Genomic DNA, 24,223 nt, shown 5'->3' with positions numbered 1-24,223 from the left:
TCAAAACAGAATGCCTGCAGTATATTTTAATATACCCCTTCCTCATAAGCCTTTCCCCATGGGTATATCCCTAAGGGCAACAAATGGTGACTCCTTGGGGAATTCCAATACCTGTGTATGCAACAATTTCCCAGACTCTTATTATATATGCTCCTAAGACACCCATCCCTGTAACATCTGGGGTCATTCACATAAATTTAGATGTTCACCTGTTCCCTCCCTCAAGGAAGAGGAACAAACTCTAATCCCGTTCCTCACAGATTACTGGCGAGTGCTTTAGGGGAACTGAACTCTGGGTGGATTGCTTTCCAGGGCAGGCAGGCAGCCAGGTCCATTGCACAACTCTATTCTTAGGAGAAGGTCTGCCAAAAGAGATGAGTCTTGAATCACACCTTGAGGGCTACAAGACTGACTCATCATAATCTAGGTAGCAATGAATTCCACTGCTGAGGGCCCTCTGCTGAAAGCAACCTGCTTCCATTCCTGTTGGAGCCTGGATTCTGTCAGGCTCAGCATCCCTGAGCTCAACTGCCATGGTGGGATGTGGAGCAACAGGTGGTCATTTCAACAGTTAGTTCCTAATCCATTTCAGGCTTTGAAGATGAACATCAGTATCTTGAAAGGGCTCCAGAAATATACATAATCTGTGTATAGAGCTCATATCAGTTTGTTCTACCTTGCAGGCAGACAGCTGCATGATGAACCTACTGTAGTTTCTTGAGTCATCTTCAGAGTGCACTGCAATAGCTCAGCCCTGAGGTGACAAAAGCATGGCTCACTGTGGCTAAGCCTACATCTGTGAAACTGGCATGCAATCTCTCTGCCAGTCTCGGCTGGTCATGGATGACATCTGAGCCTCCATGAGCAGTGCAAAAGAACTGTGAGGTTGCCTGCCATCCTGAAATGGGCGAGACGATGGTCTCTACTAAATGGGCATTCAAAGCTCCAGGAAGAGCCTCAAAATACTTCACCCTTTCTACTGACATTAATTATCTCAGCCTATCCTCAACTGAGCCCAGTACTGTCTACACTTGATAAGGAGGAGAGAAAGTTAGGTGTCAATGGCACTGCAGTACCATTAATTCAGCCCCCCCCCCCCACACACCTGAATATGCATTATAACGCAATCTTTAGTTACGTGATAGCTGCCTCCTTCACCACACACCCTTTCAAATGTCTGCACAAAAGAGGTAGAGGTCCTACAGTCACCCACCTTCACTACACAACCCTGATTCATTCCCAGACCATTGTCAATCCCTGTGCACTAAATGAGGTAGGAATCCTGTGGAAAAAATATTATGTAAGCATGTAATTAAAGACTGTATAATATAAAGCATCTTGCAAGAGGGTCTAATTCAGATTTCACAAGCAACCTCAGTGTGGGCATTCCCTACCAGCTGATTGCTTGACTTTGAAACCTTAATGTTCATTTAATGTGGCTTTTAAATGTAATTTCCTGGCTTTTTAAACTTAAAAATTGAAAAAACAAAACCAAAAATTCCACCATATGGAACCATATTGACTCTCACATGAGTCATCAGTAGGGTTAGGATCTTTAGACCCATAGCACAGTCCTCTATCACTCAAGCTAATTGAAATAACTAGTAGCAGAAGGTGGCTAATAACTTTAGCTTTGGTGGACATGCCTCTGGAGGGGGAAGGAGACACATACTTTGCCAGACACACACAGCTAGTTGCCAGACAGCAAAGGAATGATGAATCTCAGAAATAATGGGTTCAGTTCCAGGTCTGGTAGGGGATTGTGCTCTAGAGATTAGAAACCCTTCTGCCCCGATCCCCTCAGCCTTTCCCTGTCCTCCTCTTCTCCTATTCCCCCTTCCCCAGCAACTCCCTCTGTACCTCGATGCTATTTCCTTTCCCGCAGCTCCTGGGTGTCCACAACCTTGCTCCTATACTTCCCCACACACTCAGCTCCTGTTCTTTCAGTCCTGCTCCCCTCTCTCTCCCCCTTCCCCGTCTGCTCTCATCATTCCTTACCCTGGCTCCTGCCTTTCTCCTCACCTCTCTTGGGGCTCCCGCTCCTAACTCCCTTCCACCCAGACTCCTGCCCTTGTCCCCCAGCTCTGCATCTCTTCCCACTTGTCCCTCTGTTCTTCACTACTCTGCATCCTCGAGTCAAGCTGTTTCTGCTGGGGTGTCAGTAGGGAAGCAACACTGAGAACTAAGGAGAGACATCTTAGTTCCTATGCCTTGCACGACAAAGAGTCCCTGCTAGGAGCCACTGCAGGGAAAGTCCCGCTTAGTCTCTGCTGCCCTGCGCTACAGTTGCTCTGGGGGGGAAGGTGGATACACCATCTGATCAGCACACAGAATCTGTGAGGAGCTGGAACCATTTTAATATGGCTAAATGTAGATGTGTACATCTGGGAACAAAGTATGCAGGTCATATTTACAAGATGGGGGATACTAACATGGGAAACAGTGACTAAAAAAAGATGTGGGGGTCATGGTGGCTAATCAGCTGAACATGAGCTCCCAGCATGATGCAGTGGCCAAAAGGGCTAATGTGACCCTTGGATACATAAACGGGAATCTCGAGTAGAAGTAGAGAAGTTATTTCACCTCTCTATTTGGCATTGGTGTGACCACTAATGGAATCCTGTGTCCAGTGCTGGTGCCCACAATTTAGGAATGGTGTCCCTAGCCTCTGTTTGCCAGAAGCTGGGAATGGGCGACAGGGGATGGATCCCTTGATGATTCCCTGTTCTGTTCATTCCCTCTGGGGCTCCTGGCAGTGGCCACTGTCAGAACACAGGATACTGGACTAGATGGACCATTGATTTGACCCAGTATGGCTGTTCTTATGATGTTGATAAATTGGAGAGGATTTAAAGAAGAGACATGAGAATGATTAAAGGATTAGAAAACATGCCTACCGTGATAGAAGAAGTTTAATCTATTTATCTTAAAGAAAAGATTATGGGGTCACTTGATTACAGTCTATAAGTATCTACATGTGGAACAAACAGGGCTGTCAAATGATTAATTTTTTTAATCATGATTAATCGCACAATTAATCATGCTGTTAAACAACAGAATACCATTCATGTAAATATTTTTGGATGTTTTCTACATTTTCAAATATATTGATTTCAATTACAACAGAATACAACGTGTACAGTGCTCAATTTATATTTATTTTTATTACAAATGTTTGCACTGTAAAAAAACAAAAGAAATAGTATTTTTCAATTCACCTAATAAAAGTACTGTAGTGCAATCTCTTTATCATGAAAGTTGAACGTACAAATGTAGAATTATGTACAAAAAAATAACTGCATTCAAAAATAGAACAATGTAAAACTTTAGAGCCTACGCTAAAGATTCATATGTCCCTTCATGCTTCAACCACCATTCCAGAGGACGTGTCCATGCTGATGATGGGTTCTGCTTGACAACGATCCAAAGAAGAGTGGACTGATACACGTTCATTTTCAACATCTGAGGCAGAGGCCACCAACAGAAGGTTGATTTTCTTTTTTGGTGGTTCGGGTTCTGTAGTTTCTGCATCTGAGCATTGCTCTTTTAAGACTTCTGAAAGCATGTTCCACACCTCATCCTTGTCAGATTTTGGACAGCACTTAAGATTCTTAAACCTTGGGTCGAGTGCTGTAGCTATTTTTAGAAATCTCACATTGGTACCTTCTTTGTGTTTTGTCAAATCTGCTGTGAAAGTGTTCTTAAAACGAACATGTGCTGGGTCATCATCAGACTGCTATAACATGAAATATATGGCAGAATGTGGGTAAAACAGAACAGGAGACATACAATTCTCCCCCAGGGAGTTCAGTCACAAATTTAATTAATGCATTATTTTTTTAACGAGCCTCATCAGCATGGAAGCATGTCCTCTGGAATGGTGACCAAAGCATGAAGGGGCATATGAATATTTAGCATATCTGGCATGTAAATACCATGCAACACCGTCTACAAAAGTGCCATGCGAATGCCTGTTCTCACTTTCGGGTGACGTAAATAAGAAGCAGGCAGCAGTATCTCCCGTAAATGTAAACAAACTCATTTGTCATAGAGATTGGCTGAACAAGAAGTAGGACTGAGTGGACTTTTAGTCTCTAAAGTTTTACATTTGTTTTGTTTTTGAGTGCAGTTATGTTATGTAACAAAAAAATTGTAAGTTATACTTCCACAATAAAGAGATTGCACTACAGTACTTATATGAAGTGATTTGAAAAATACTGGTTTTTATTTATCATTTTTACAGTGTAAATATTTGTAATAAAAATAATAATATAAAGTGAGCACTGTACACTTTGTAGTCTGTGTTGTAATTGAAATAAATATATTTGCAAATGTAGAAAAACATCCAAAATATTTAATTTCAGTTGGTATTCTATTGTTTAACAGTGCGATTAATTTTTTTTAAAGTTAATCACATGAGTTAACTGCAATTAATCGACAGCCGTAGGAACAAATATTTAATAAAGGGCTCTTCAATTTAGCAGAAAAAGGTATAACATGATCCAGTGGCTGGAAGTTGAAGTTAGACAAATTCAGACAGCAAATAAGGCATACATTTTTAACTGAGAATAATTAGCTATGGGAACAATTTTTACCAGGGGTCGCGGTGAATTCTCCATCACTGACCATTTTTAAATCAAGATTGGATATTTTTCTAAAGCATCAGCTCCAGGAATTATTTTGGTGAAATGCTATGGCCAATGCTACACAGGAAGATGATCACAATGCTCATTATTGCCCTTAGAATCTATGAGAATGCTCAGTGCAGACAGAATCTTCAGAAAATTTAGCTCACAAACTAACAAACCTTTACTGAACTTGTGCAAACTCCGACTTTTCAGACGCTTATAACTTGTCCAAATTTGGACATATTTTCCTAGGGATGGAAAAGGCACATCTTCAACACTAGGGTGACATCCCCGCCAAATTTCAAGTCCATGCTCCAAAGCCTGGAGGTGCTAGAGCTTTCTTCTTCAATGATTGTAAGATTTTGTTTTTTTACATGGGCAAAACAACTTATTTTCCCCTAACCTAATTCTTGGAAATGGGTGGACTATTGTAGCTGAAAATTATCCCAAAAATTCAATCTGAGTCAGACACTCATCTTGGAAATTTTTAGGTTTAATATTGGCCAAGTTATAAGAAATTGGAAACAGAGTCTTACACTGGAAACTTTTGGGCAACTTTAATTACAGGCATTGCTACTTGCACCGCCTATAAAACATATAAACAATCTCAGCCTTTTTATCTCAGATTCTACTCTCATATAAACTGTTCAACACAAACACATACCAGATTGTTGACTATTCTTATTTTCTTTCTTCCTCCTTTCTGCTCATCTGTTAACCTCTTCTCGTACTGAAGCGAGAGTGTTGATAAACGTTTTGCCTGTAAAGACAATATTAAAAGGCTTTAGTTTATTTTGTTTCCCCCCTTCCTCTTCTTGTCATTTTCTGTAATAAAGGTAGTTAATCCCGCACAGTGACATGACTCCAAGGAGACAAAGCAAATCATGACAAACAGTGTCAATGGAGCGTTGGATGAATTTCGGTTTCTGGAAGAGCACTCACCTACTGGATGATTCAGAAGACAGGGAATGAAGCAGATGAACAAAGACAATATATGGGGCAGTTCAGAGAGGACGAACACATTCATTTGAATGTGTAGAATGGTCCTAACTAGAAAATTATGATGGCATTACAGTGAGCGAGTGAGGCAGAGGCCACTCTTTTGTTCCTTCATACTTCCTCCAGAGATCCTCATATCAAAGAAACAGAAATTAGAAAATAAGCCTAACCTGTGGAGATTGTTCTCTGCCACGCAATCTTATATTTTATTTTGAAATGACCATCGTATGTAAAACTAATTCAAAATATTCCCTATATAGACATCTTTTACAATGCAGAGAGAGAACTGGACAACTGGCTGACAGAGAACTGCAAAAGTTCACATCAAGAGAAACTGTGCTCTTCCTTAATGGTTTAGCTTTCTTTCCCTCCCAAGGACTATTCTGTGTCCGCAAAGGTTATGAGGGTGAATCTGGCCTTGAGTTTTAAAGAATACCAGCAAGTCATGCCTTAATCCAGGCTATGAAGAGTCTTTAGCCAGTTGTATTTCCAGCGTTTCATAAAGCAGACTGTAGAGTACAGGGTCATGAATCTACTATGATGAAAACTGTAAGCATATGTAATTCTTAATATATTGATCCTTTTCAACTTTTTTAATTTATTTTATTTATTCAGAAGACAATAGTTTATTATAAACTGAATCTTGAGACAGATGGTTGAAAATTCAAATAAGGCTTTTTTTTAAAATCAAAGGTTGATTTAAATGTTAAAAAATATTATTTTGATTTTTCCCCGCACCCTGAGTTCCCTCCTTTCAACAGATAAATCAGACCAGGACACTGCCTAGCATGTTAAGAGTAAAAACCTAATGCAGTTATGCAGAAACTTTACCTTTCAAAGTCAGTCAGAGCAAGATTAGGTAACACAGCGGTAAAAACAAAAACAACGAGGAGTCTGGTGGCACCTTAAAGACTAACAGATTTATTCGGGCATAAGCTTTCGTGAGTAAAAAACCCACTTCTTCAGATGCATGGAGTGAAAATTATAGATACAGGCATAAATATATATTGGCACATGAAGAGAAGGGCGTTACCTTACAAGTGGAGAACTGATTTTGAAGGCCAATTCAGTCAGGGTGGATGTGGTCCACACCCAATAACTGATGAGGAGGTGTCAATACCAAGAGAGGAAAAATTGCTTTTGTAAGTGAGCCAGCCACTCCCAGTCCCTATTCAAGCCCAAACTGACGGTGTTAAGTTTGCAAATTAATTGTAGCTCTGCAGTTTCTCTTTTAAGTCTGTTTTTGAAGTTTTTTTGGTTGAAGAATGGCTACTTTTAAATCTGTTATTGAACATCCAGGGAGACTGAAGTGATCTCCTACTGGCTTTTGTATGCTACCATTCCTGATGTCCGATTTGTGTCCATTTATCCTTCTGAGTAGAGACTGTCCGGTTTGGCCAATGTACAGGGCAGAGGGGCATTGCTGGCACATGATGGCATATATCACATTAGTAGATGTGCAGGTGAATGAGCCCCTGATGGTGTGGCTGGGTCCTATGATTGTGTCGCTAGAGTAGATATGGGGATGCCTGAGGTAAGCGGCCACCAGCGCCATGCACTTCATGAACACCCGCGGAGCCGAAGAGAGACCAAAGGGTAGCACCGTGAACTGGAAATGGCGCCCTCCTATCATAAAACAGAAGACGTGCCTGTGCCTTGGAAATATAGAAATATGGAAATAACCATCTTTCAAGTCAAGAGCGGCGTACCAGTTTCCTGGATCCAGGGAAGGGATGACGGAGGTCAGGGAGACCATGCGAAACTAACTTCTTGAGAGACTTGTTGAGACGGCGCAGATCCAGAATGGGTCTGAGGCCCCATTTCACTTTTGGGATTAGGAAGTACCAGGAGTAAAACCCCTTTCCTTTCATGTTCCAAGGAACCTCCTCCATAGCCCCCAGACGCAGAAGACTGTCAACCTCCTGAATGAGGAGTTGCTCGTCAGAAGGGTCCCTGAAGAGGGATGGGGAAGGGGGGGGAGCGGGGAAAGAAGGGGCAAAAATTGCAGGGTATAGCTATTATGTCCAGGACCCAACGCTCCAACGTAACCCGCAACCAGGCTGAGAGGTAGGGAAAAAGGAGGTTGAGGAAAGGCAGCAGCGGATCCGAGGAATTGGCTGGGACGTCGCTCTCAATCGTGCCATCAAAATGGGCGCTTCTGCCCTGCCAAACGTTTAGCCTGGCTAGGATGTGCAGGTAAGTAGGAGGCAGAAAGGCAGCAATGACCAAATGTAGCGTCCCTGTCCCTTCTCCTGACAGGTCCGGAATGAGGTTGCCACGACCTTGGTGTCGGGGACAGCTGGAACAGCTTACATGCAGACTGTGGTGTGTGGATGCCCAGCGAACAGAGGGTGGCTTTGGTGTCCTTCATCCCGTGCAGCCTCGCATCCGTTTGATCGGAAAACAGACCGCTCCCATCAAAAGGAAGGTCCTGAATGGAGGTCTGCATCTCCTGGGAAAGCCCAGCGGTTTGAAGCCAGGAGCTGCGCCTCATCACCACTGCGGATGACACCACCCTGGCTGCCAAGGCCACCGCATCTGCAGGTGCAGCAGGCCACTGAGGTGCCCTCCTGCACCAGGGTGATGAATTCCTGGGCCTGATCTTGCAGGAAGGACTCCTTAAATTTATGGAGAGTGTCCCATAAATTGAAATTATAGTGGTCCAGGAGGGCCTGGTGGTTTGCCACCCGAAACTATAGACTTGCAGTGGAAGAAATCTTTTCTTCCAAACAAGTCCAGCCGCTTGCCTCCTTATTTTTTGGGGTAGAACTGGAGTGCCCCTGCTTCTCCTTCTCATTGGCCATGGAAACCATCAGTGAGCCGTGACGAGGGCGGGTATAAAGATATGCAAAACTTTTGGCAGGGACAAAGTACTTTTTCTCAGCTCATTTTGAGGTGAGAGGGCTGGAGGAGGGCATCTGCCAAATGGCTTTGGCAACTTTGAGGATCCCTTCATGCACTGGTAGTGCAATACAGGTAGGGGTCAAGGCTAACAGGACACTGAATAGTGTCTTGCTGTTCAGCCATCTCCTCCACTTGTAGGCCCAGGTGGTTGGCCACCCGCTGGAGTAAGGCATGGTGGTCCTTAAAGTCATCAGGCAGGCTGGCACTGGAGGAGCCAGCGACCGCCTCGTCGGGGGAGGATGAGGAGGACTGTCTCGGTGGAGACCTGTTCCTCCTCCTCCACCGGGGAGGCCGGCTTGCGGGTAGGCACAGCATCCTGAGACTTGGCAACCAGGTGTGCCTCCAGTACCGTGCCTGGGGGCATTGCCATGACCAGGATCCCCTAGGCATTCCAACTTTGCCACTGAGCAGGCCACTGCACAGACTGCTATTACTCCTCTGCCACTGCGGCCAGCTCGGACACCCAATCTCACCGCTGAGATCTAGGTGACAGGCTGAAGAGGCCCTCGGTTCCAGAGAACCCCCCCTTCTGGAGACCACGGTGGGGCTGTTGAGGCCTGGGTCTGCCTAGAGACCACTGACACAGGAGACCGGCGCCCTGCCCGAAGGGACCAATACAGACAGTGTGGTGAGCGGGTCCCATACCGAGGAGATCGGAGATGTGAAGAAGATTGTTCCCACTGTGTCGGAGACTGGGATCGGTGTTGGGATGACGACCTTTGGGAAGGCAATCAGCACCGATAATAGCTGGACTAGCGCCTCCCTCTCGGCAAGCTGAATCGAGATGACAGCGACCGTGACCACGGAGCCGGTGACCAACAATAAGTATCCACCGATCTCAGCGATGGCACTGGTGCCTGGCGGTATGGAGGAGGAGAGCGCACCATCATCTCAAGGAATCGGCGGCACTCCACCACTCCCTAGGGAGCCTTGTCAACTGGCTTGCCCTCTTGGGGAGCCTTAGCCGAAGCCTGTGGCACTGGTAGCACAGGTGGAGAGCTGTGCTTCTTTGAAGCCAGGGCTCTTGAAGGCATCAGTGCCGGCAGGGGAGTCAGTCCAGTCCCGCTTGCAGGAGTCGGAGGAGGACCTTTCAGCGGGCTGACGGCCCGGACAGGAGAGGGCCAACTGCGGGGCTCTGTGGTAGGCAGGTAACTCGAGGCAGGCTCTTTGCTTTCTGCTAACTGGCCCCTTTTTGTTGGTGCCACGGAGCCATGCTTCTTAGCCCTCTTCTTTGGCACCAGCAACGCACAGCAGTGACAAGTGGGCCCCGGCTACCAATGCCGAGGTGCTGGGAGACTCATGGCGGGAGAGCTCAGACCCTGGGAAGACTCCATAAGGAGGGCTCTGAGCCCGACGTCTCTCTCATTTTGCGTGCGAGGCCGAAAGTTTTTACAAATTCAGTACCTCTCTTTAACGTGCACTTCCCCCAGGCACTTGAGACAGCTACCGTGGGGAGTCACTAACAGGCACAGGCCTCTTACAGGATTCACAGGGCTTAAAACCCCACTGGGACCTAACTAGTAACACTAACTACTGCAATAAACAGGTACTTAACACTAAAAATAAGTATGCAGAAAGCCTAAAGGCAAAAAGTCCATGGTAAGAAAACCACAAGTCCTTGATGAGCAAGGAAAGGTGTCCTGACTGACCACCATAGGCGGTAAGAAGGAACTGAGAGGCTGTAGGGCCAGCAGCGCCTGATATACCAGTGCATGAGCGCAGCACTCAAGGGGACGACAACTGGCCTTATGGATACCGCTAAGGCAAAAATCTCCGACGACTGCACACATGGGCGCATGCACTCCTACAATGGAATCGACATGAGCAAGCACTCAAAGAATATATCTGCATATTCAGCAGGGTACGAATACAATCCTGCCTGCTCGTATATGATTCCTGAATACTTACTTTGTCATTCACCTAGATCTTTGTTCATAGTTGGTTTTTAGATTTAAATTTAGAAGATAAAAATACCCTCAAGATATGTTGGGTTTAAGAACTGCCCATTGATGTTCTTCTCTTTCATAACTGCAGTTGTCATTGCCTAGAGATGCTCAAAGCTGTGCGAGTTTGAGCAGGATAAACACAACGACCATATGGCTTTTTAATTCATTTGATTTAATTAATCAAATGGGTTCAGGTGAAGGGGTGCTTATTCCCTTGACTGGCAAATGGCACCCCATACTGAACAGCTCTATGCACAAGAAATAGCCCTGAAAGCAATATTTTCATAAGAGACATCTCTGTGTTAAAGAAAACTGATTAGCAGGAACAGTAAAACTATTCCTGCATGTAATGGAGTCAGGGGCCATATTGAGACAGGAAACCAGGCTACTCCAACAAAACTGCATCACTAATTGCAAAAATTTCATTTCTGGAATAGCGGGAGGAAACCAGCCTGATCAGAAATGTACTTCACTTAGACCTCCCAGTTAGAGACTATTCTCTCTCTAGAAGAGGCCTAAGGAAAAGCAGTAGCATAGAAGATGCTTCCTAACCCTACTGTGCAATGGCATTGCAGGGCTCCTGTGGCTCAGTGATAAGGTACTTCTATCTGTGCAGTGTGGGCTCTGAGAGCCAAAGAGTCCATTTCCCATTTGAATGCTGCTCCACATGCAGATAAAAATTCAAAAGGAGTTCCAGTTTTCCTGTAATACATATTCACATTCAAACAACTACAGTGAATGTCCACCATGAGGTTCTGCATATACAGCAACCTCTTTTTGAGGACTCCTCAGGCCTAAAAGTAGAATGCTAACTTCTGGCAGTCTGTGTCTCACCTATAGCAGTGATAAGTTCATTATTAGCACCAATGTGAATGTGTAGGTCACATACTAGAACGTGGCAGGGTGTCCTTCTCCAAAAAGAAGCTATTACTCAAGCGCATCTCTAGACCTTACTTGTTAATGGTGATGAATTACAAGGTATTTTTTTGAAAGGATTTGGATCCGGCACCCATAAATTGTCAACCAAACATTTAATTTTAGGACCAATAGTTCATACAAACCTACATACAGCTCTTCTGTATGCGATCACCATTACCTTTTCCTCTCCTGGCAAGCAGTCATCTTCTGTCCCTTCACTGCTCTTCTCATTGTGCTCCAATGCATCCAGGAGCCCAAGGGGCTGCTTCCTTGATGAGATCAGCTCTTGATCGTACTCCACACACAGGCTGGTTGCTCCATCCCCCAGCAGCCCTACAACATCAAGACAGAATGTAAACAGACCTGTTATTTACCCTGCAGTAACTGTGGTTTTCCAAGATGCAGACAGTCAGGGTGGATCCTGCAATAGGTGAGCACATGCCTTACATGCACAAGACTGACTCTCTCTCAGAGAGAGAGACAGAGAGAGACAAGTGATGTCCATTGGAGCTATATATGGGAACTCTGCCTCCTTGTGCTGTCATATGAAGGCATAAAACATGGGGCAGCTGCAATCCTCCCTGAGTTCCCTTGCAATTCAAAGCCTGTGTTGCAGAGGAACCTGAAAAGTAGGGATGAAGGGCAGGTCATGGGATCCAAAGTGAACTCCTTGGAATTTCAAAGAACCAGAAAAGTTAGTGAGTTGCTCTACACAGTTGCCTTGCAGAACTCAGAGACTAGCACATTCCTCAAGCAGGCAGATGCTGCTGCCTGTGCTCTGGTGAAATGTGCCTTGATGTTCAATTGCTTGCTTGATGTATGGCCCCGGTGATGGTGAGGAGCATAACTCCGTCAGGGTTGATGCTGACATATAAGCCACTTTCAGTACTGGAGTCCATGCCAGTGGATAGCTCACCACTGACAATAGGCCTGGTTCAGCCTGAGCGTCATCCCACAAGGACAGGATTGACACCAACGGTACGACCATCGTTGTCAGGAGAATCTGATCTTTCTCTCCATCCCTCGATACTGTGAGGGTCTTGGAGGGCTTATCCCCAGATGTCCTGCTGTGCCTGTCTGTGTGGGAGGACGCTGTGTGGGAGGGCTTTAAGCTTCTGCTCCGGTACTCAGAGTGGCCACTTCCAATGCTCAACTTCAGTGTCTGAGATGTTGTTGCCAGCTTTGTCATCAAAGCAGAGGTCAACTTTGGTGCTGGTGCCGATGTCGGTGACGGGCCTTTTCTCGGTGGTATATTCTCCTTGGTAGTCTTTGTCACCTGTCTGCTTGATGGGGTGCTAAATGATGCTTGTTTGTTCAGTAGCTTGTTGCCTCTGGATCTGTAGTCTGGGCCCAGAAGGTGGAGTTTCAACCTCACATCTCATGACTTGTGCGGTGTCCAGGCTAAGTATACTGAGCACCTGCTCAGAACATGAGATTCTCCCAAGCAGAAAATGACATCTACTGTGCCTGTCTTTAAGGGGAATTAGTCCATCGCAGGATGGACAGGGTTAGAAGCCTGCAGATTTTGAATTCATCGCTATAGAAACACTGTACGGTGGGGCTGACGTGGGGATAGGGGAGGGTTGGAAAGGGAGTCTGTAAGGTGTGTCTGAGAAGAAGTGTTCAGTTCTAATATAGTCATCAGTCCACAGTGGTTGAAACAGAAGATGAGAAGTGATTCTGAAGATTTTCAGCAGAACCAGAAAGAATTTTGCCTGACTTCAGAACTAATGGGTCAGACACTCACTGATTTCCATCTCGCTGCCATGGGCAGTAAGAAGGAAGTGAAGCAGGTGGCAGTCACACTGCCCTTCTATAGAACAAGAGGCAGCTCAGTAGGACCCCTGTGCAGCTCTGACAGTCTGCTGGTCAAAACGTATCTGGACCCTACAGTGGGATCAACGCTGACACATACGCCAAGAAGAAATTGACATACCACCCCCTCCTCTTACATGCCTGGCGACATGCCAATGTTTCCAATAACTCTGATGGATTCTACAGGATTTCCTACCAAACATCCCTTCTAACCCTCTGGGGCAACCCAGTAGTGTGTGCTGGTATCTCTCATCCTTTGTCTCACTTGCAGTAGAACTGCACTGAACAGCTGAGTCAACAAAAGTCAGTTTAGCTGATCTGTTCCAACTTGGGGACTTTATATCTTGTGATAGGGTCAGGCCAGATGGCTAAAGGAGAGCGATAGAAGGCAGATATATTAGCCCCAGGTTAAGTAGGTCCCTTTCCCCTGGGTAAGGTAACAGGGAAGGTTCCAGAACAATCAGGAACTTTCTGGAAACAATTAAGGCAGACAGGCTGATTAGAACATCTGCAGCCAATCAAGAAGCTGCTAGAATCAATTAAGACAGGCAGGTTAATCAGGACACCTGGGTTTAAAAAGGAGCTCACTTCAGTTTGTGGTGCGCATGTGAGGAGCTGGGCGCAAGAAGCTGAGAGTGAAAAGGCGTACTACTGGAAGACTGAGAAGTACAAGCATTATCAGACATCAGAAGGAAGGTCCTGTGGTAAGAATAAAGAAGGTGTTGGGAGGAGGCCATGGGGAAGTAGCCCAGGGAGTTGTAGCTGTCACGCAGCTGTTACAGGAGCCACTGTAGACAGCTACAATCCACAGGGCCCTGGGCTGGAACCCGGAGTAGAGGGTGGGCCCGGGTTCCCCCCAACTCCCTACTTGATACCAGAGGAGCTGACCTGGGCTGTGGGTTCCACCAGAGGGGAAGGTTTCTGGCCTGTTCCCCGATCCACTAGGTGGATCAGTGGAGACTGCGGGGATCGTTCTTCTTCCTTTTCCCCATGCTGGCCAGTGATGAGGCTAACTGAGTGAACGGCAGACTTGATCCACGAAAGTGGCCAAACTGAGGGCTGCCATGAACCTCTGAGGTAAGCAAATCCGCCAATAAGCGCAGGACCCACCAAGACAGAGGAGGAACTTTGTCACAACCTTTGTAATTCTGACTTCTGTATTTAAAGGATGGACTTCTATTTCAGGGAAAGCTTGAATAAAATCATATTTAAGCTCACAACACTTTACACTGAGTGATCTTCAGAAATCTTACTGCCACTCTTACTACCGAAGTTATTTGTGTTTAAACATTGTGGGTCTCTGAATTGCCCTCAGAGACCAATTCCTGGAGTGAAGTCTGAGTAATTAACTTTTGACTTGGCACAAGATTAATATTAACACAAACATTTTCTATGGTGTTACAGAAGACTTTTTTTTTTTACTTGTTAAAGTGAGACTATTAGCTACTATTAGCCACGTAAATTACTATACTAGACAATCACCTCACTGATTGAGCTTACAAAGTGCTTGTAATTACATGTACCAAACTGACATCTTATTGCCATTTATTCAAGCTTCCTGTCCATGAAACATATTCTCATCCTTTAGGGCCCAGTTGTGTCTGTCTGTAGATACTTTAACCCTACAGTTCCAGGTTCTGGCAACATCAGTTTGATGCTTCTAAAAAGGCATTCTCCCCACACACACAAAATCACCTATTTCTCTTTAGTTTGTGAGACTACCTACCTTTGTGTGTCAGTTACTAAGTAGAGTAGCTAAATATTTTTACTTCTGGCAAAACAATCTGAGTAACAATCAGACAAAGTTGTATGCAGAGTTGCTGTAGCTATGCTGGTCCCAATATATTAGAAAAACAAGATGGGTGAGGTAATATCTTTTACTGGACCATCGTCTGTGAGAGCGATGAACTTTTGAGATTACACAGTGGCTTGAGGAAGAGCTCTGTGTAATCTCAAAAGGCTGTCTGTCTCCCTCCAACAGAAGTTGGTCCAATAAAAGATATTACCTCACCCATCTTGTCTCTCTAATCAGAAAGTATCAGGAAAGCAAGAATAATTTTTAAGAACACCATCTGGCTTGGAGACCATATTTACTGTGCAATGAAACATTGTCAAATTCAGGAACAGCAAGTAGTCCACAACAGAATGGTCTGTTCTAGTTTCTTTGGCATGAAAAACATTTTACCTTTGACATCAGTTAAGCTCAATTTTTTAGGTCACTGGTTCATTTGATGTCAATGCCCTCATTTTGTTTTCGGCGCTATCACAATGTACAGGAGACTAGTATTGAACAGAATGGGAGATGAGGTATGTAGTTAACAGCATTTAGCATCTTTATTAGGAGGATTTCAAATACTTTACAAAGGTGAACAAGAATTATCACCCCCATTTTGAAGATGGAAAAATGGAGGCAGGGTTTCAGATGGCAAGTCAGTGGCAGTGTCAGGATCAGAAGCCAAGCCTTCTGACTTCTTGTTGCCTATTCTAAGCAGTAGGCTATCTCACCTTCCAGAATAGTTAGCCTTGGTCAGAATTCAAGCCATATCAAATAAATCCATGATGAAATTCAACCTGTTGAAGCCTCAGATATTCAAGGCTGTTCATCAAGGAGGAAAAATACCAAAATATTTCAGGTGGGGTAACTATTTGACATTCCCTCCACCTGGACATCTCAGTGGCCAGATAGTTTTTCATTTTTGTCAATTCCAATTTAGAACCCTTAAAAGAAACACTCAGGCACCTGTACCAATGGAGCGGGGGATGGCATGTGTTTATTCACAGTGAAAGCTGAGTTGTAAAGCTAGAAAATTTGAGATGTTTCGAGTTTTTAAATGCAAATAAAAGACTCTTTCCTGTCTGTCTGGTCGCCTCCTCTCTCTACCCCCATATGCTGCCCCCTTTCCATGCATCCCCAGTCTGCTGTCATCTCATGCGCTTTGGTACCCAACCACCTTCAGGTCCCCACTCCATACCTATCAGTCTCTTCCTTCCAGTCTTTCCATTCCCCCATGTATTTCCCCAGACCCCTTCTGTTAGTCTATATCCTTTGATTCTTGGCCCTCCTCTGTTTAACCCCTCCTGGATTCTTGCCCCTCTACATTTCCTAGTCTCCCTGCTCCACCTCTGGCTTGGCCCAGAATCTTTGGATTAAAAAAAAAAAGTTCAGTTTATGTGTTTTCCTATAATACAAGGAAGACACAATTGTAAACAATTTAGAAATGTAAACACCCAGACTTACCCATTCGCTTCCTCTTCAAACTAGGAACATGGTCATCTAAATTCTTTGCTTTTGTCCGAGACAGGGGCTGCCCAGATGATGTGGATGATGTCGGGTCCCCTTCACATATGGTGCTAGAGCAGGAGCTCCGTGTTGGGGGTGGGGGCGGGGGCATCTGCACAAAGACTGGAAAATGTTACACTAGGCAAACACTACCGTTCCACTTCAAAGGCTCAACGTATTTCATTGAAAGAACCCAAGAGCAAAGCTGAAGATAAACTGGATTTTGAGAGGTCTGAACACATATGCACCTGAGATGCGACTGAATAATTAGAAATTAGCATGGGCAGATTAAGCAGAGATGGGGAGGTTCAGCATAGAAACACGTAGGTGGAACAGAGGAATAATGCAACTCTAAAGGGATGTCAGAGTGGGAAGCATCACACAAAATCTTGATGTTCTCTCTGCAGTGCAGCCCCTTCTGATTCAGATGCACTATTCTTTGGCTCCTCTTTACAATGAGATAGTTCTCTTTTGAACCCCCCCTAAATGCATGAGAATTCTAAGCTCAATTTCAGGCTCACACCTCTCACATACAAATACTTACACAAAGTACCCTGCCACCTTTACTGTGTATTCTTTTGAAGGCACCATCTTACACTTAGCCCTCAACTTCAAAATCCCTTTGTCTATCAGCCGTGCCTCACTATACCATGCAAACTGTATTGTACTAGGACAGGTTTCAGAGTAGCAGCCGTGTTAGTCTGTATCCGCAAAAAGAAAAAAAAAAAAGAGTACTTGTGGTACATCCAGCAATGCCCCTCTGCCATGTACACTGGCCAAACGGGACAGTCTCTACGTAAAAGAATAAATGGACACAAATCAGACATCAAGAATTATAACATTCAAAAACCAGTCGGAGAACACTTCAATCTCTCTGGTCACTCAATTACAGACCTAAAAGTCACAATTCTTCAACAAAAAAACAGACTCCAACGAGAGACTGCTGAATTGGAATTAATTTGCAAACTGGACACCATTAAATTAGGATTGAATAAAGACTGGGAGTGGATGTGTCATTACACAAGGTAAAACTATTTCCCCACGTTTATTCTCCCCGCCCCACTGTTCCTCACACATTCTTGTCAACTGCTGGAAATGGCCCACCTTGATTATCACTACAAACAGTTTTTTTTTCCCCTCTCCTGCTGGTAATAGCTCACCTTACCTGATCACTCTTGTTACAGTGTGTATGGTAACACCCATTGTTTCATGTTCTCTGTGTATATAAAATCTCCCCACTATATTTTCCACTGCATGCATCTGACGAAGTGAGCTGTAGCTTATGAAAGCTTATGCTCAAATAAATTTGTTAGTCTCTAAGGTGCCACAAGTACCCTTTTTCTTTTTGTGTATTGTACTAATGAATCAAAGAGCTCCTTATTGCCAAGGCAGAAGCCAAAGTCTTAAAGATGTCCTAGTACCAAAAGGGCAAATGATAGGATGATTTCTGGCCTGTGCTATTAACCGCTGCTGCTTCTTGTTTTACATACCAGCCAGCTGGGACCTAAATAATTTGAGAGTCTGATCAATTTTTCCAAACTTGTGTCCTCTCCATGTGGGTGACGAGGGGAGTCTTCAGTTTCACTCCCTCATTTTATATACCAGACCAAAGCAACTTGTGTGTAGGGGCAGTCTGGATGAGAGGAAGACAAGAGAAGAGTTTTTTCCTTTGAAATCTAACCCAGAAGGCCCTGTAGCTTGGTGACACATACCCTGCCCTTCCCTGGGAGGGCTGACCCTCAGAATCCTGAGTAAAGGAGATCACTTAAGAATGATGAGATCCTCTGCCCAACCCTCCTACGGCTGAGTGTGCTTAGTCCCTGACACCCTTGGACAAAAACTCCTTCTTTGTTTCACGATACCTACGATTTTTTGAGCAATACGGAAGAACTGGGAGACCTCTCTGACTGCATGCCCGAAGTTGTTGTAAACCTTGACATAAGGGCGGACCCAGGAGGGCAGCTGGGATCTTACATCATTGTTCACGAACCTGTGGAGAATTGGAAAATGGGAGAAAAATCCTTCAAACAGCTCCACTAAATTAATCTCTCAGCAGAAGGCAGCTTTGAACATCTCACCTGAGGAGCTAGAACAGGGATGTGACTGAAGTCTTAAGAGCATACGCAGACACTGTCCTCAACATTACAAATTAAATTTCATAGTATGACTATCCCCCTACTCCTGGGAATGCCAAGCTAAGCAGGAACAGTAAAAACAAGCAGCTGGGTAAGAACACAAAAAAACCTGGGATTGATCTTTGTCCCCAGGAGAGCAAGAGTTTGCTGGAGCCAGGGTGCTTGTGTCTATCATTACAGCTCTGTACTGAACTGCAGCATTCCTGCTAGGTACCAGTTATATCATGCTATCCAAAACTGACTGGCAGCTGCATAAGGTAGAAAAATGCTCATTAGGGATTGGGCTGAAACCACCACATTTATTTCCACTTGTGAACACAGACCAGGATTCATACCCAGATGTCCAGAAATGAAAGGCTCATTCTAAACCAGTGGTTCTCAAACTTCTGTATTGGTGACCCCTTTTACACAGCAAGCCTTTGAGTGCAACCCTCCTTATAAATTAAAATCACCTTTTTTATGTTTAATTCTATTATAAATGTTGGAGGTGAAGCGGGGTTTGGGGGTGGAGGCTGACACCTTGCAACCCCCCCGCGTAATAACCTCAACCCCCTGAGGGGTCACAACCCCCAGTTTGAGAACCCCTGTTCTAGACTATTAGTTCTCTGGGTCATCTACCCATAATCATTAATACCAATCTTGAGATAGTTTATTTTTGAATGAAACTTTATTGTACCCAGCAGTTTCTGGGGGCTAAGTCAGAAATAAACAAAAGGAAGAAGCTGCACGTATTGCAGAGACCAGATGAAAGGCCTGAGAAACAAAACATTATGGCAAAATGGAAATAACTAGCTTTCTTCTTCAGAAACCGAAATTGGAAGCATGCAAAATACAAAGTGGTGATTCAGTCTCACCCTTAAGAAACAAGGCGGCATGCTCAGAAGGTTCAAACATAGCTACCAACACACCTTGCAGAACAGTCAAACAAAACTCCTACTCAAGCTGACATGGTTCACGGCAGTGGCAGGAATTCACTCATTTCCCAGAAACATGATTCCGTTTAGAAATACAAGTGAGATCGTTTTTAGATTTTCTGGCAATATGCAACTTCTTCCTGCACCTCCCTTAAAAACTGCAATTACCATTCACTCTCTTCTCAGAATTAGTGTAGAGCAGGACTGGAACTCCTGTATTCACATAACTTGTATTAGCATTTCAGGAAGTTCTAACTCCCGGCATGAAAAGGGTTAAAAAAAAGATGTATAAAAAAAGATATATACCTACACACACCCACAAATAATCACTGACAGCTTATTCTGCATCTGCTACTACTACTAACAGCCTCATGGAGGGAATAGGGAGAAAGAAGCTTTTGGGAAAGGAGAACAGAGGATGAACATGTATGTTATTTTCACTTATTAGGGAGAATGATACCTAGCTTGCTGATGATCACTAATGACCTGTAGTCTTCAACTAGTCATACTAATGCACTTATACACACAGTACATACAGTTGAGTGTGTTGGATACAGGAATGTTGGCACATACATCGTTTATAGTCCATCCTACTCAACAGAAGAATTCACCTGTGGTCACAAAGGAAAATGGCACCATAGTCCTGGCGATGTCTGATAACCCTGCCGATGGCCTGGTTCACAGCCCGGGAAGCCTGCTGCCGATACCACTCACGCCCGGATAAATACTAAAAAGGGGGGTGGGGGGGGAGAGAGAGAGAGAGGATCAGGCTAGTCAAATACAGTAACTCCTCGTTTAATGTTGTAGATATGTTCTTGAAAAATGTGACTTTAAGCGAAACCATGTTAAGAGAATCCAATTTCCCCATAAGAATTAATGTAAATAGGGGAGGTTAGGTTCCAGGGATTTTTTTCGTTGCCTGCTAGTACAGTACTTTGTCCACTACTTGTGGGATTCTCTGGAAGAGCAGCCTGTTGGAGCTAGCAGGTGGGGGCCTGGAACCAGGGTGGGCTGGTAGCCCCCCATCAGCTCCCCTCCACACACTCCCCAGCGCCTCCTGCTTGTTCACGGGCCCCGCGGATCAGCGCCTCCCCACTCCTCCTGAACATGGTGAAACAACTGTTTTGCCACATTCAGGAGAAGCGGGGAGGGAGTGGGGAGGCTGCGAGCCGTGTCCTTGCTCCTCTCCCTCCCGAACCTCCTGAATGTGGCGAAACAGCTGCTTCGCTGCGTTTGGGAGAGGGAAGGCGCTGATCCACAGGGCTCGCAGGTGGGAGGCACTGGAGGGTGGTAGCGGAGAGGAACTAGTAGGGAGGCTGCCAGCCCACCCTAGTTCTGAGCCCCCACCCGCAAAACAATGTTATAAGCAAACATTGCACAACTTTAAAGGAGCATGTTCCCCAATAGATCAGCGATGTAACAACACTAACTGGGATGACGTTAAGTGAGGAGTTACTGTAAGTAAAATGTATTCTCAATGCAGGGGCTACTTGTCTCAGTCTCCAATACATGCTATAAATGTATCTCTAAAAGGTGAGAGTCAAGTGCAAGACTCTGCTAAAGCAATCACTTCCAACTAAACTGAGGCACTACTAATTGCTATGGAACCCTGACCTAATTATTAATAAATAATTCTGCTGTTTAGCCACCGAACTAGGGCTTATAGCCCTGGCCCTACAATGCACTTACCATGTTATTAAATAGCCAACAGCTTCCCTGCAAGATGATAAAGAAAAATTACATAGTATTTGTACTCAAACCTGAAAGGCTGCCAAACAGAGCCCACTACACCCATGGTTTATACATCCTGACCAATTTCCTTTCGGGCCAAATATTCCCTTTGAAAGATAAATGGTTACCATGCATTCAAGCTATTTTGACTGCAACTGTGTTCAAAAAATGTATGGCCTGTGTTTGATTATAACTAAGGATTGCTCACCTTCTTGGAACTGTTGTTCTTCAAGATGTGTTGTTCATGTCCATTCCCATCAGGTGTGTGCACGCCACGTGCATGTCGTTGGAAAGTTTTTCCCTTAACAGCTCTCGTCGGGTCAGCTGTGGAGCCCCCGGAGTAGCACTCAATATACGACCCTGCCGACCCGACCACCCTTCAGTTCCTTCTTGCTGGCTACTCCAGCAGAGGGTAAGGAGGGTGGGCACTGGAATGGACGTGAACACCACATCTTGAAGAACAGTTACGAGAATGTGAGTAACCGTTTTTTCTTTGAGTGCTTGTTCACCTCGATTCCAATCAGGTGACTCCCAAGCTCTCCCCTGGAGATGGGGTCAGAGCTAAGGAATTGTTAACTGGAGCACCGCTCTGCCAAATGCTGCATCATCTCTGGCATGCTGGGCGATAGCATAGTGAGTGGTAAACGTATCCACCAATGACCAGGTTGCAGCTCTGCAGATCTCCTGAATGGGGATCTGGGCCAGGAAAGCAGCTGACAAGGCTTGCACCCTTGTGGAGTGTGCCGTAATAGCCAGGGCTGGGACCTGAGCCAGTTCGTAGCATGTGTGGATGCAGTCTGTGATCCAGGAAGAAATGCCTTGGGAAGAGATCAGGAGCCCTTTCATCTGGTCTGCCACTGCCACAAATAATTGGTTTGATTTCCTAAAAGGCTTAGTGTGCTCGATGTAGAATGCTAGTGCACGCCAGACACCCAGTGAGTGAAGCCTCTGCTCTCATACCAGTATGAGATTTGGGATAAAAGACTGGTAGAAAAATGTCTTGGCTACTATGAAATTGGGACACCACCTTGGGAAGGAAGGCTGGGTGAGGCTTGAGTTGAACCTTGTCCTTGTGGAAGACCATGTAGGGTGGATCGGAGGTTAGTGCTTTTAACTTGGACACCCTCCTAGCTGATGTAATGGCAACCAGGAATGCCACCTTCGATGACAAATATAAAAGGGAACAAGTCACCAGCCGTTAGAAAGGGGCCTCCATTAGTCTTGAGAAGGCCAGATGAAGGTCCCATGCAGAGACAGGTTGTCGAGCCTGTGGATATAATCTTTCCAGGCCCTTGAGGAAACGCCCAACCACGGGGTTGGCGAACATGGAACACCCAAAGTCTCCTGGGTGGAAGGCAGAGATAGCAGCGAGGTGCACCCTGATGGATGATCCTGTCAGGCCCTGGTGTTTCAGGTATAAGAGGTACTCCAGGACAAGTGGTATAGGTGTCTGGAGTGGAGGTGTGCGATGCTGGGCACACCAGCAAGTGAACCTTTTCCATTTAGCTAGGTAAGTGGCCCTGGTAGATGGTTTTCTGCTGCCGAGAAAAACCTTCCTTACAGATTCCGAGCACCAGAGCGCCATTGGGTTTAACCATGAAGCTTCCAAGTTGTGAGATGGAGGGACTGGAGGTCTGGGTGGAGAAGGCAACCATGGGTCCTGTGTGATCAGATCAGGGTAAAGTGGTAACACGATTGGGGTGTCCACTGACAGCTGCAGAAGTGTGGTGTACCAGTGTTGGCAGGGCCACGCTGGGGCCAGGAGGATTACCTTCGCCTTGTCTCTGGGGATCTTGACAGAACCTTGTGCACAAGTGGAACCCGATGGAAAGGCATACATGAGGCATTCTCCCCAGGGTAGCAGGAACGCTTCCAAGATGGAACCCGGGCTGTGCTTCTGGAAGGAGTAGAACGTTGGGCACTTTCTGTTGCTCTGGGTGGCCAACAGAGCAACCTGGGGAAACCCCCATCTTTGGAAGATGGAATGCATGACATCCGAATGGATGGATCACTCGTGGTGGCGGAACGATCTGCTGAGGTGATCCGATAGTTTGTTCTGCACTCCGGGAGATAGGACACCTCCAAGTGAATGCAGTGGGCTTTGCAGAACTCCCATAGCTGGAGGGCTTCCCAGCATAGCGGGGAGGAACAAGGTCCACCCTGTCTGTTGATGTAGAACATGGCAGTGGTGTTAACAGTCATCGCTGCCACGCACTGGACCTTGTAGTTGGGACAGGAAGGTGTGGCAGGCTGGCCGCACTGCTCTGAGTTCCTTGATACTGATAGGGAGTGAGAGCTTGTCCTGCGACCATAGATCCTGTGTTTGGAGATCTCCCAGGTGAGCGCACCAACCCAGAGCTGACTCATCCGTTACTAGAGACCGAGAGGGCTGTGGACTGTTGAAGGGAACTCCTTTGCAGACTGTCCGAGGGTCAAGCCACAGACAGACGGACTTGAGTACGTGATCTGGCACTGACACCACTGAGACTAGGCTGTCTAGTGTTGGGTGACAGGTTGAAGTGAGCCACGCTTGGAGTGGTCTGAGCCTCAGACTGGCATGTCTGACCACGCAAGTTCAGGCTGCCAAGGAGACTCATGCATCCCCTTGCTGTCGTGGTGGGGTATCGCCTGAGGCTTTGGATGTCTGTCATCACTTGGAATCAGGCCTCAGAGGATTGCCCTTGCTTGTACCGAGTCCAGCACCACCCCGATGAATTCTATTCTTTGGGTCGGTGACAAGGTTGACTTGTTCACGTTGAGGAGGAGTCCCAGCCTCTCGACAGTAGCTCTGACTAGTCAGACTTGAGACTCCACCTGCTCCCTGGAACGCCCCCGTAACAGCCAGTCATCAAAGTGGGGATATACCTGAACCTGCCTCCTGCGAAGAAAGGCTGTGATCAGTGATATGGTGGAGACCTGGGAGGCTGTCAATAGGCGGAATGGGACGACCGTG

At 45.6% G+C, this 24,223-nt stretch overlaps 1 protein-coding gene across 8 annotated transcripts in view; it reads right to left on the bottom strand.

Moving 5' to 3' along the window:
- Positions 1-24,223, bottom strand: part of RTEL1 (regulator of telomere elongation helicase 1) — a 120,027-nt gene that overhangs the window by 24,734 nt on the left and 71,070 nt on the right. For 7 of the 8 annotated variants that reach the window (XM_073308887.2, XM_073308894.2, XM_073308886.2 and 4 more), the window contains 6 exons: positions 21,229-21,255; positions 20,151-20,266; positions 18,357-18,480; positions 16,449-16,602; positions 11,574-11,728; positions 5,293-5,388 (listed from right to left, as the gene is read on the bottom strand). In XM_073308887.2, coding sequence (XP_073164988.1) covers positions 5,293-5,388; positions 11,574-11,728; positions 16,449-16,602; positions 18,357-18,480; positions 20,151-20,266; positions 21,229-21,255 — 672 coding nt within the window. The remainder of the gene's footprint in view (positions 1-5,292; positions 5,389-11,573; positions 11,729-16,448; positions 16,603-18,356; positions 18,481-20,150; positions 20,267-21,228; positions 21,256-24,223) is intronic. The other variant, XM_073308888.2, reaches the window with a different exon arrangement.

This window comes from Lepidochelys kempii, chromosome 13 (assembly GCF_965140285.1).
Source record: "Lepidochelys kempii isolate rLepKem1 chromosome 13, rLepKem1.hap1, whole genome shotgun sequence".
Lineage (NCBI taxonomy): Eukaryota > Metazoa > Chordata > Testudines > Cheloniidae > Lepidochelys > Lepidochelys kempii.
The sequence above is the reverse complement of the archived record's forward strand: the minus strand, read 5'-3'. Positions and strand labels throughout refer to the sequence as shown.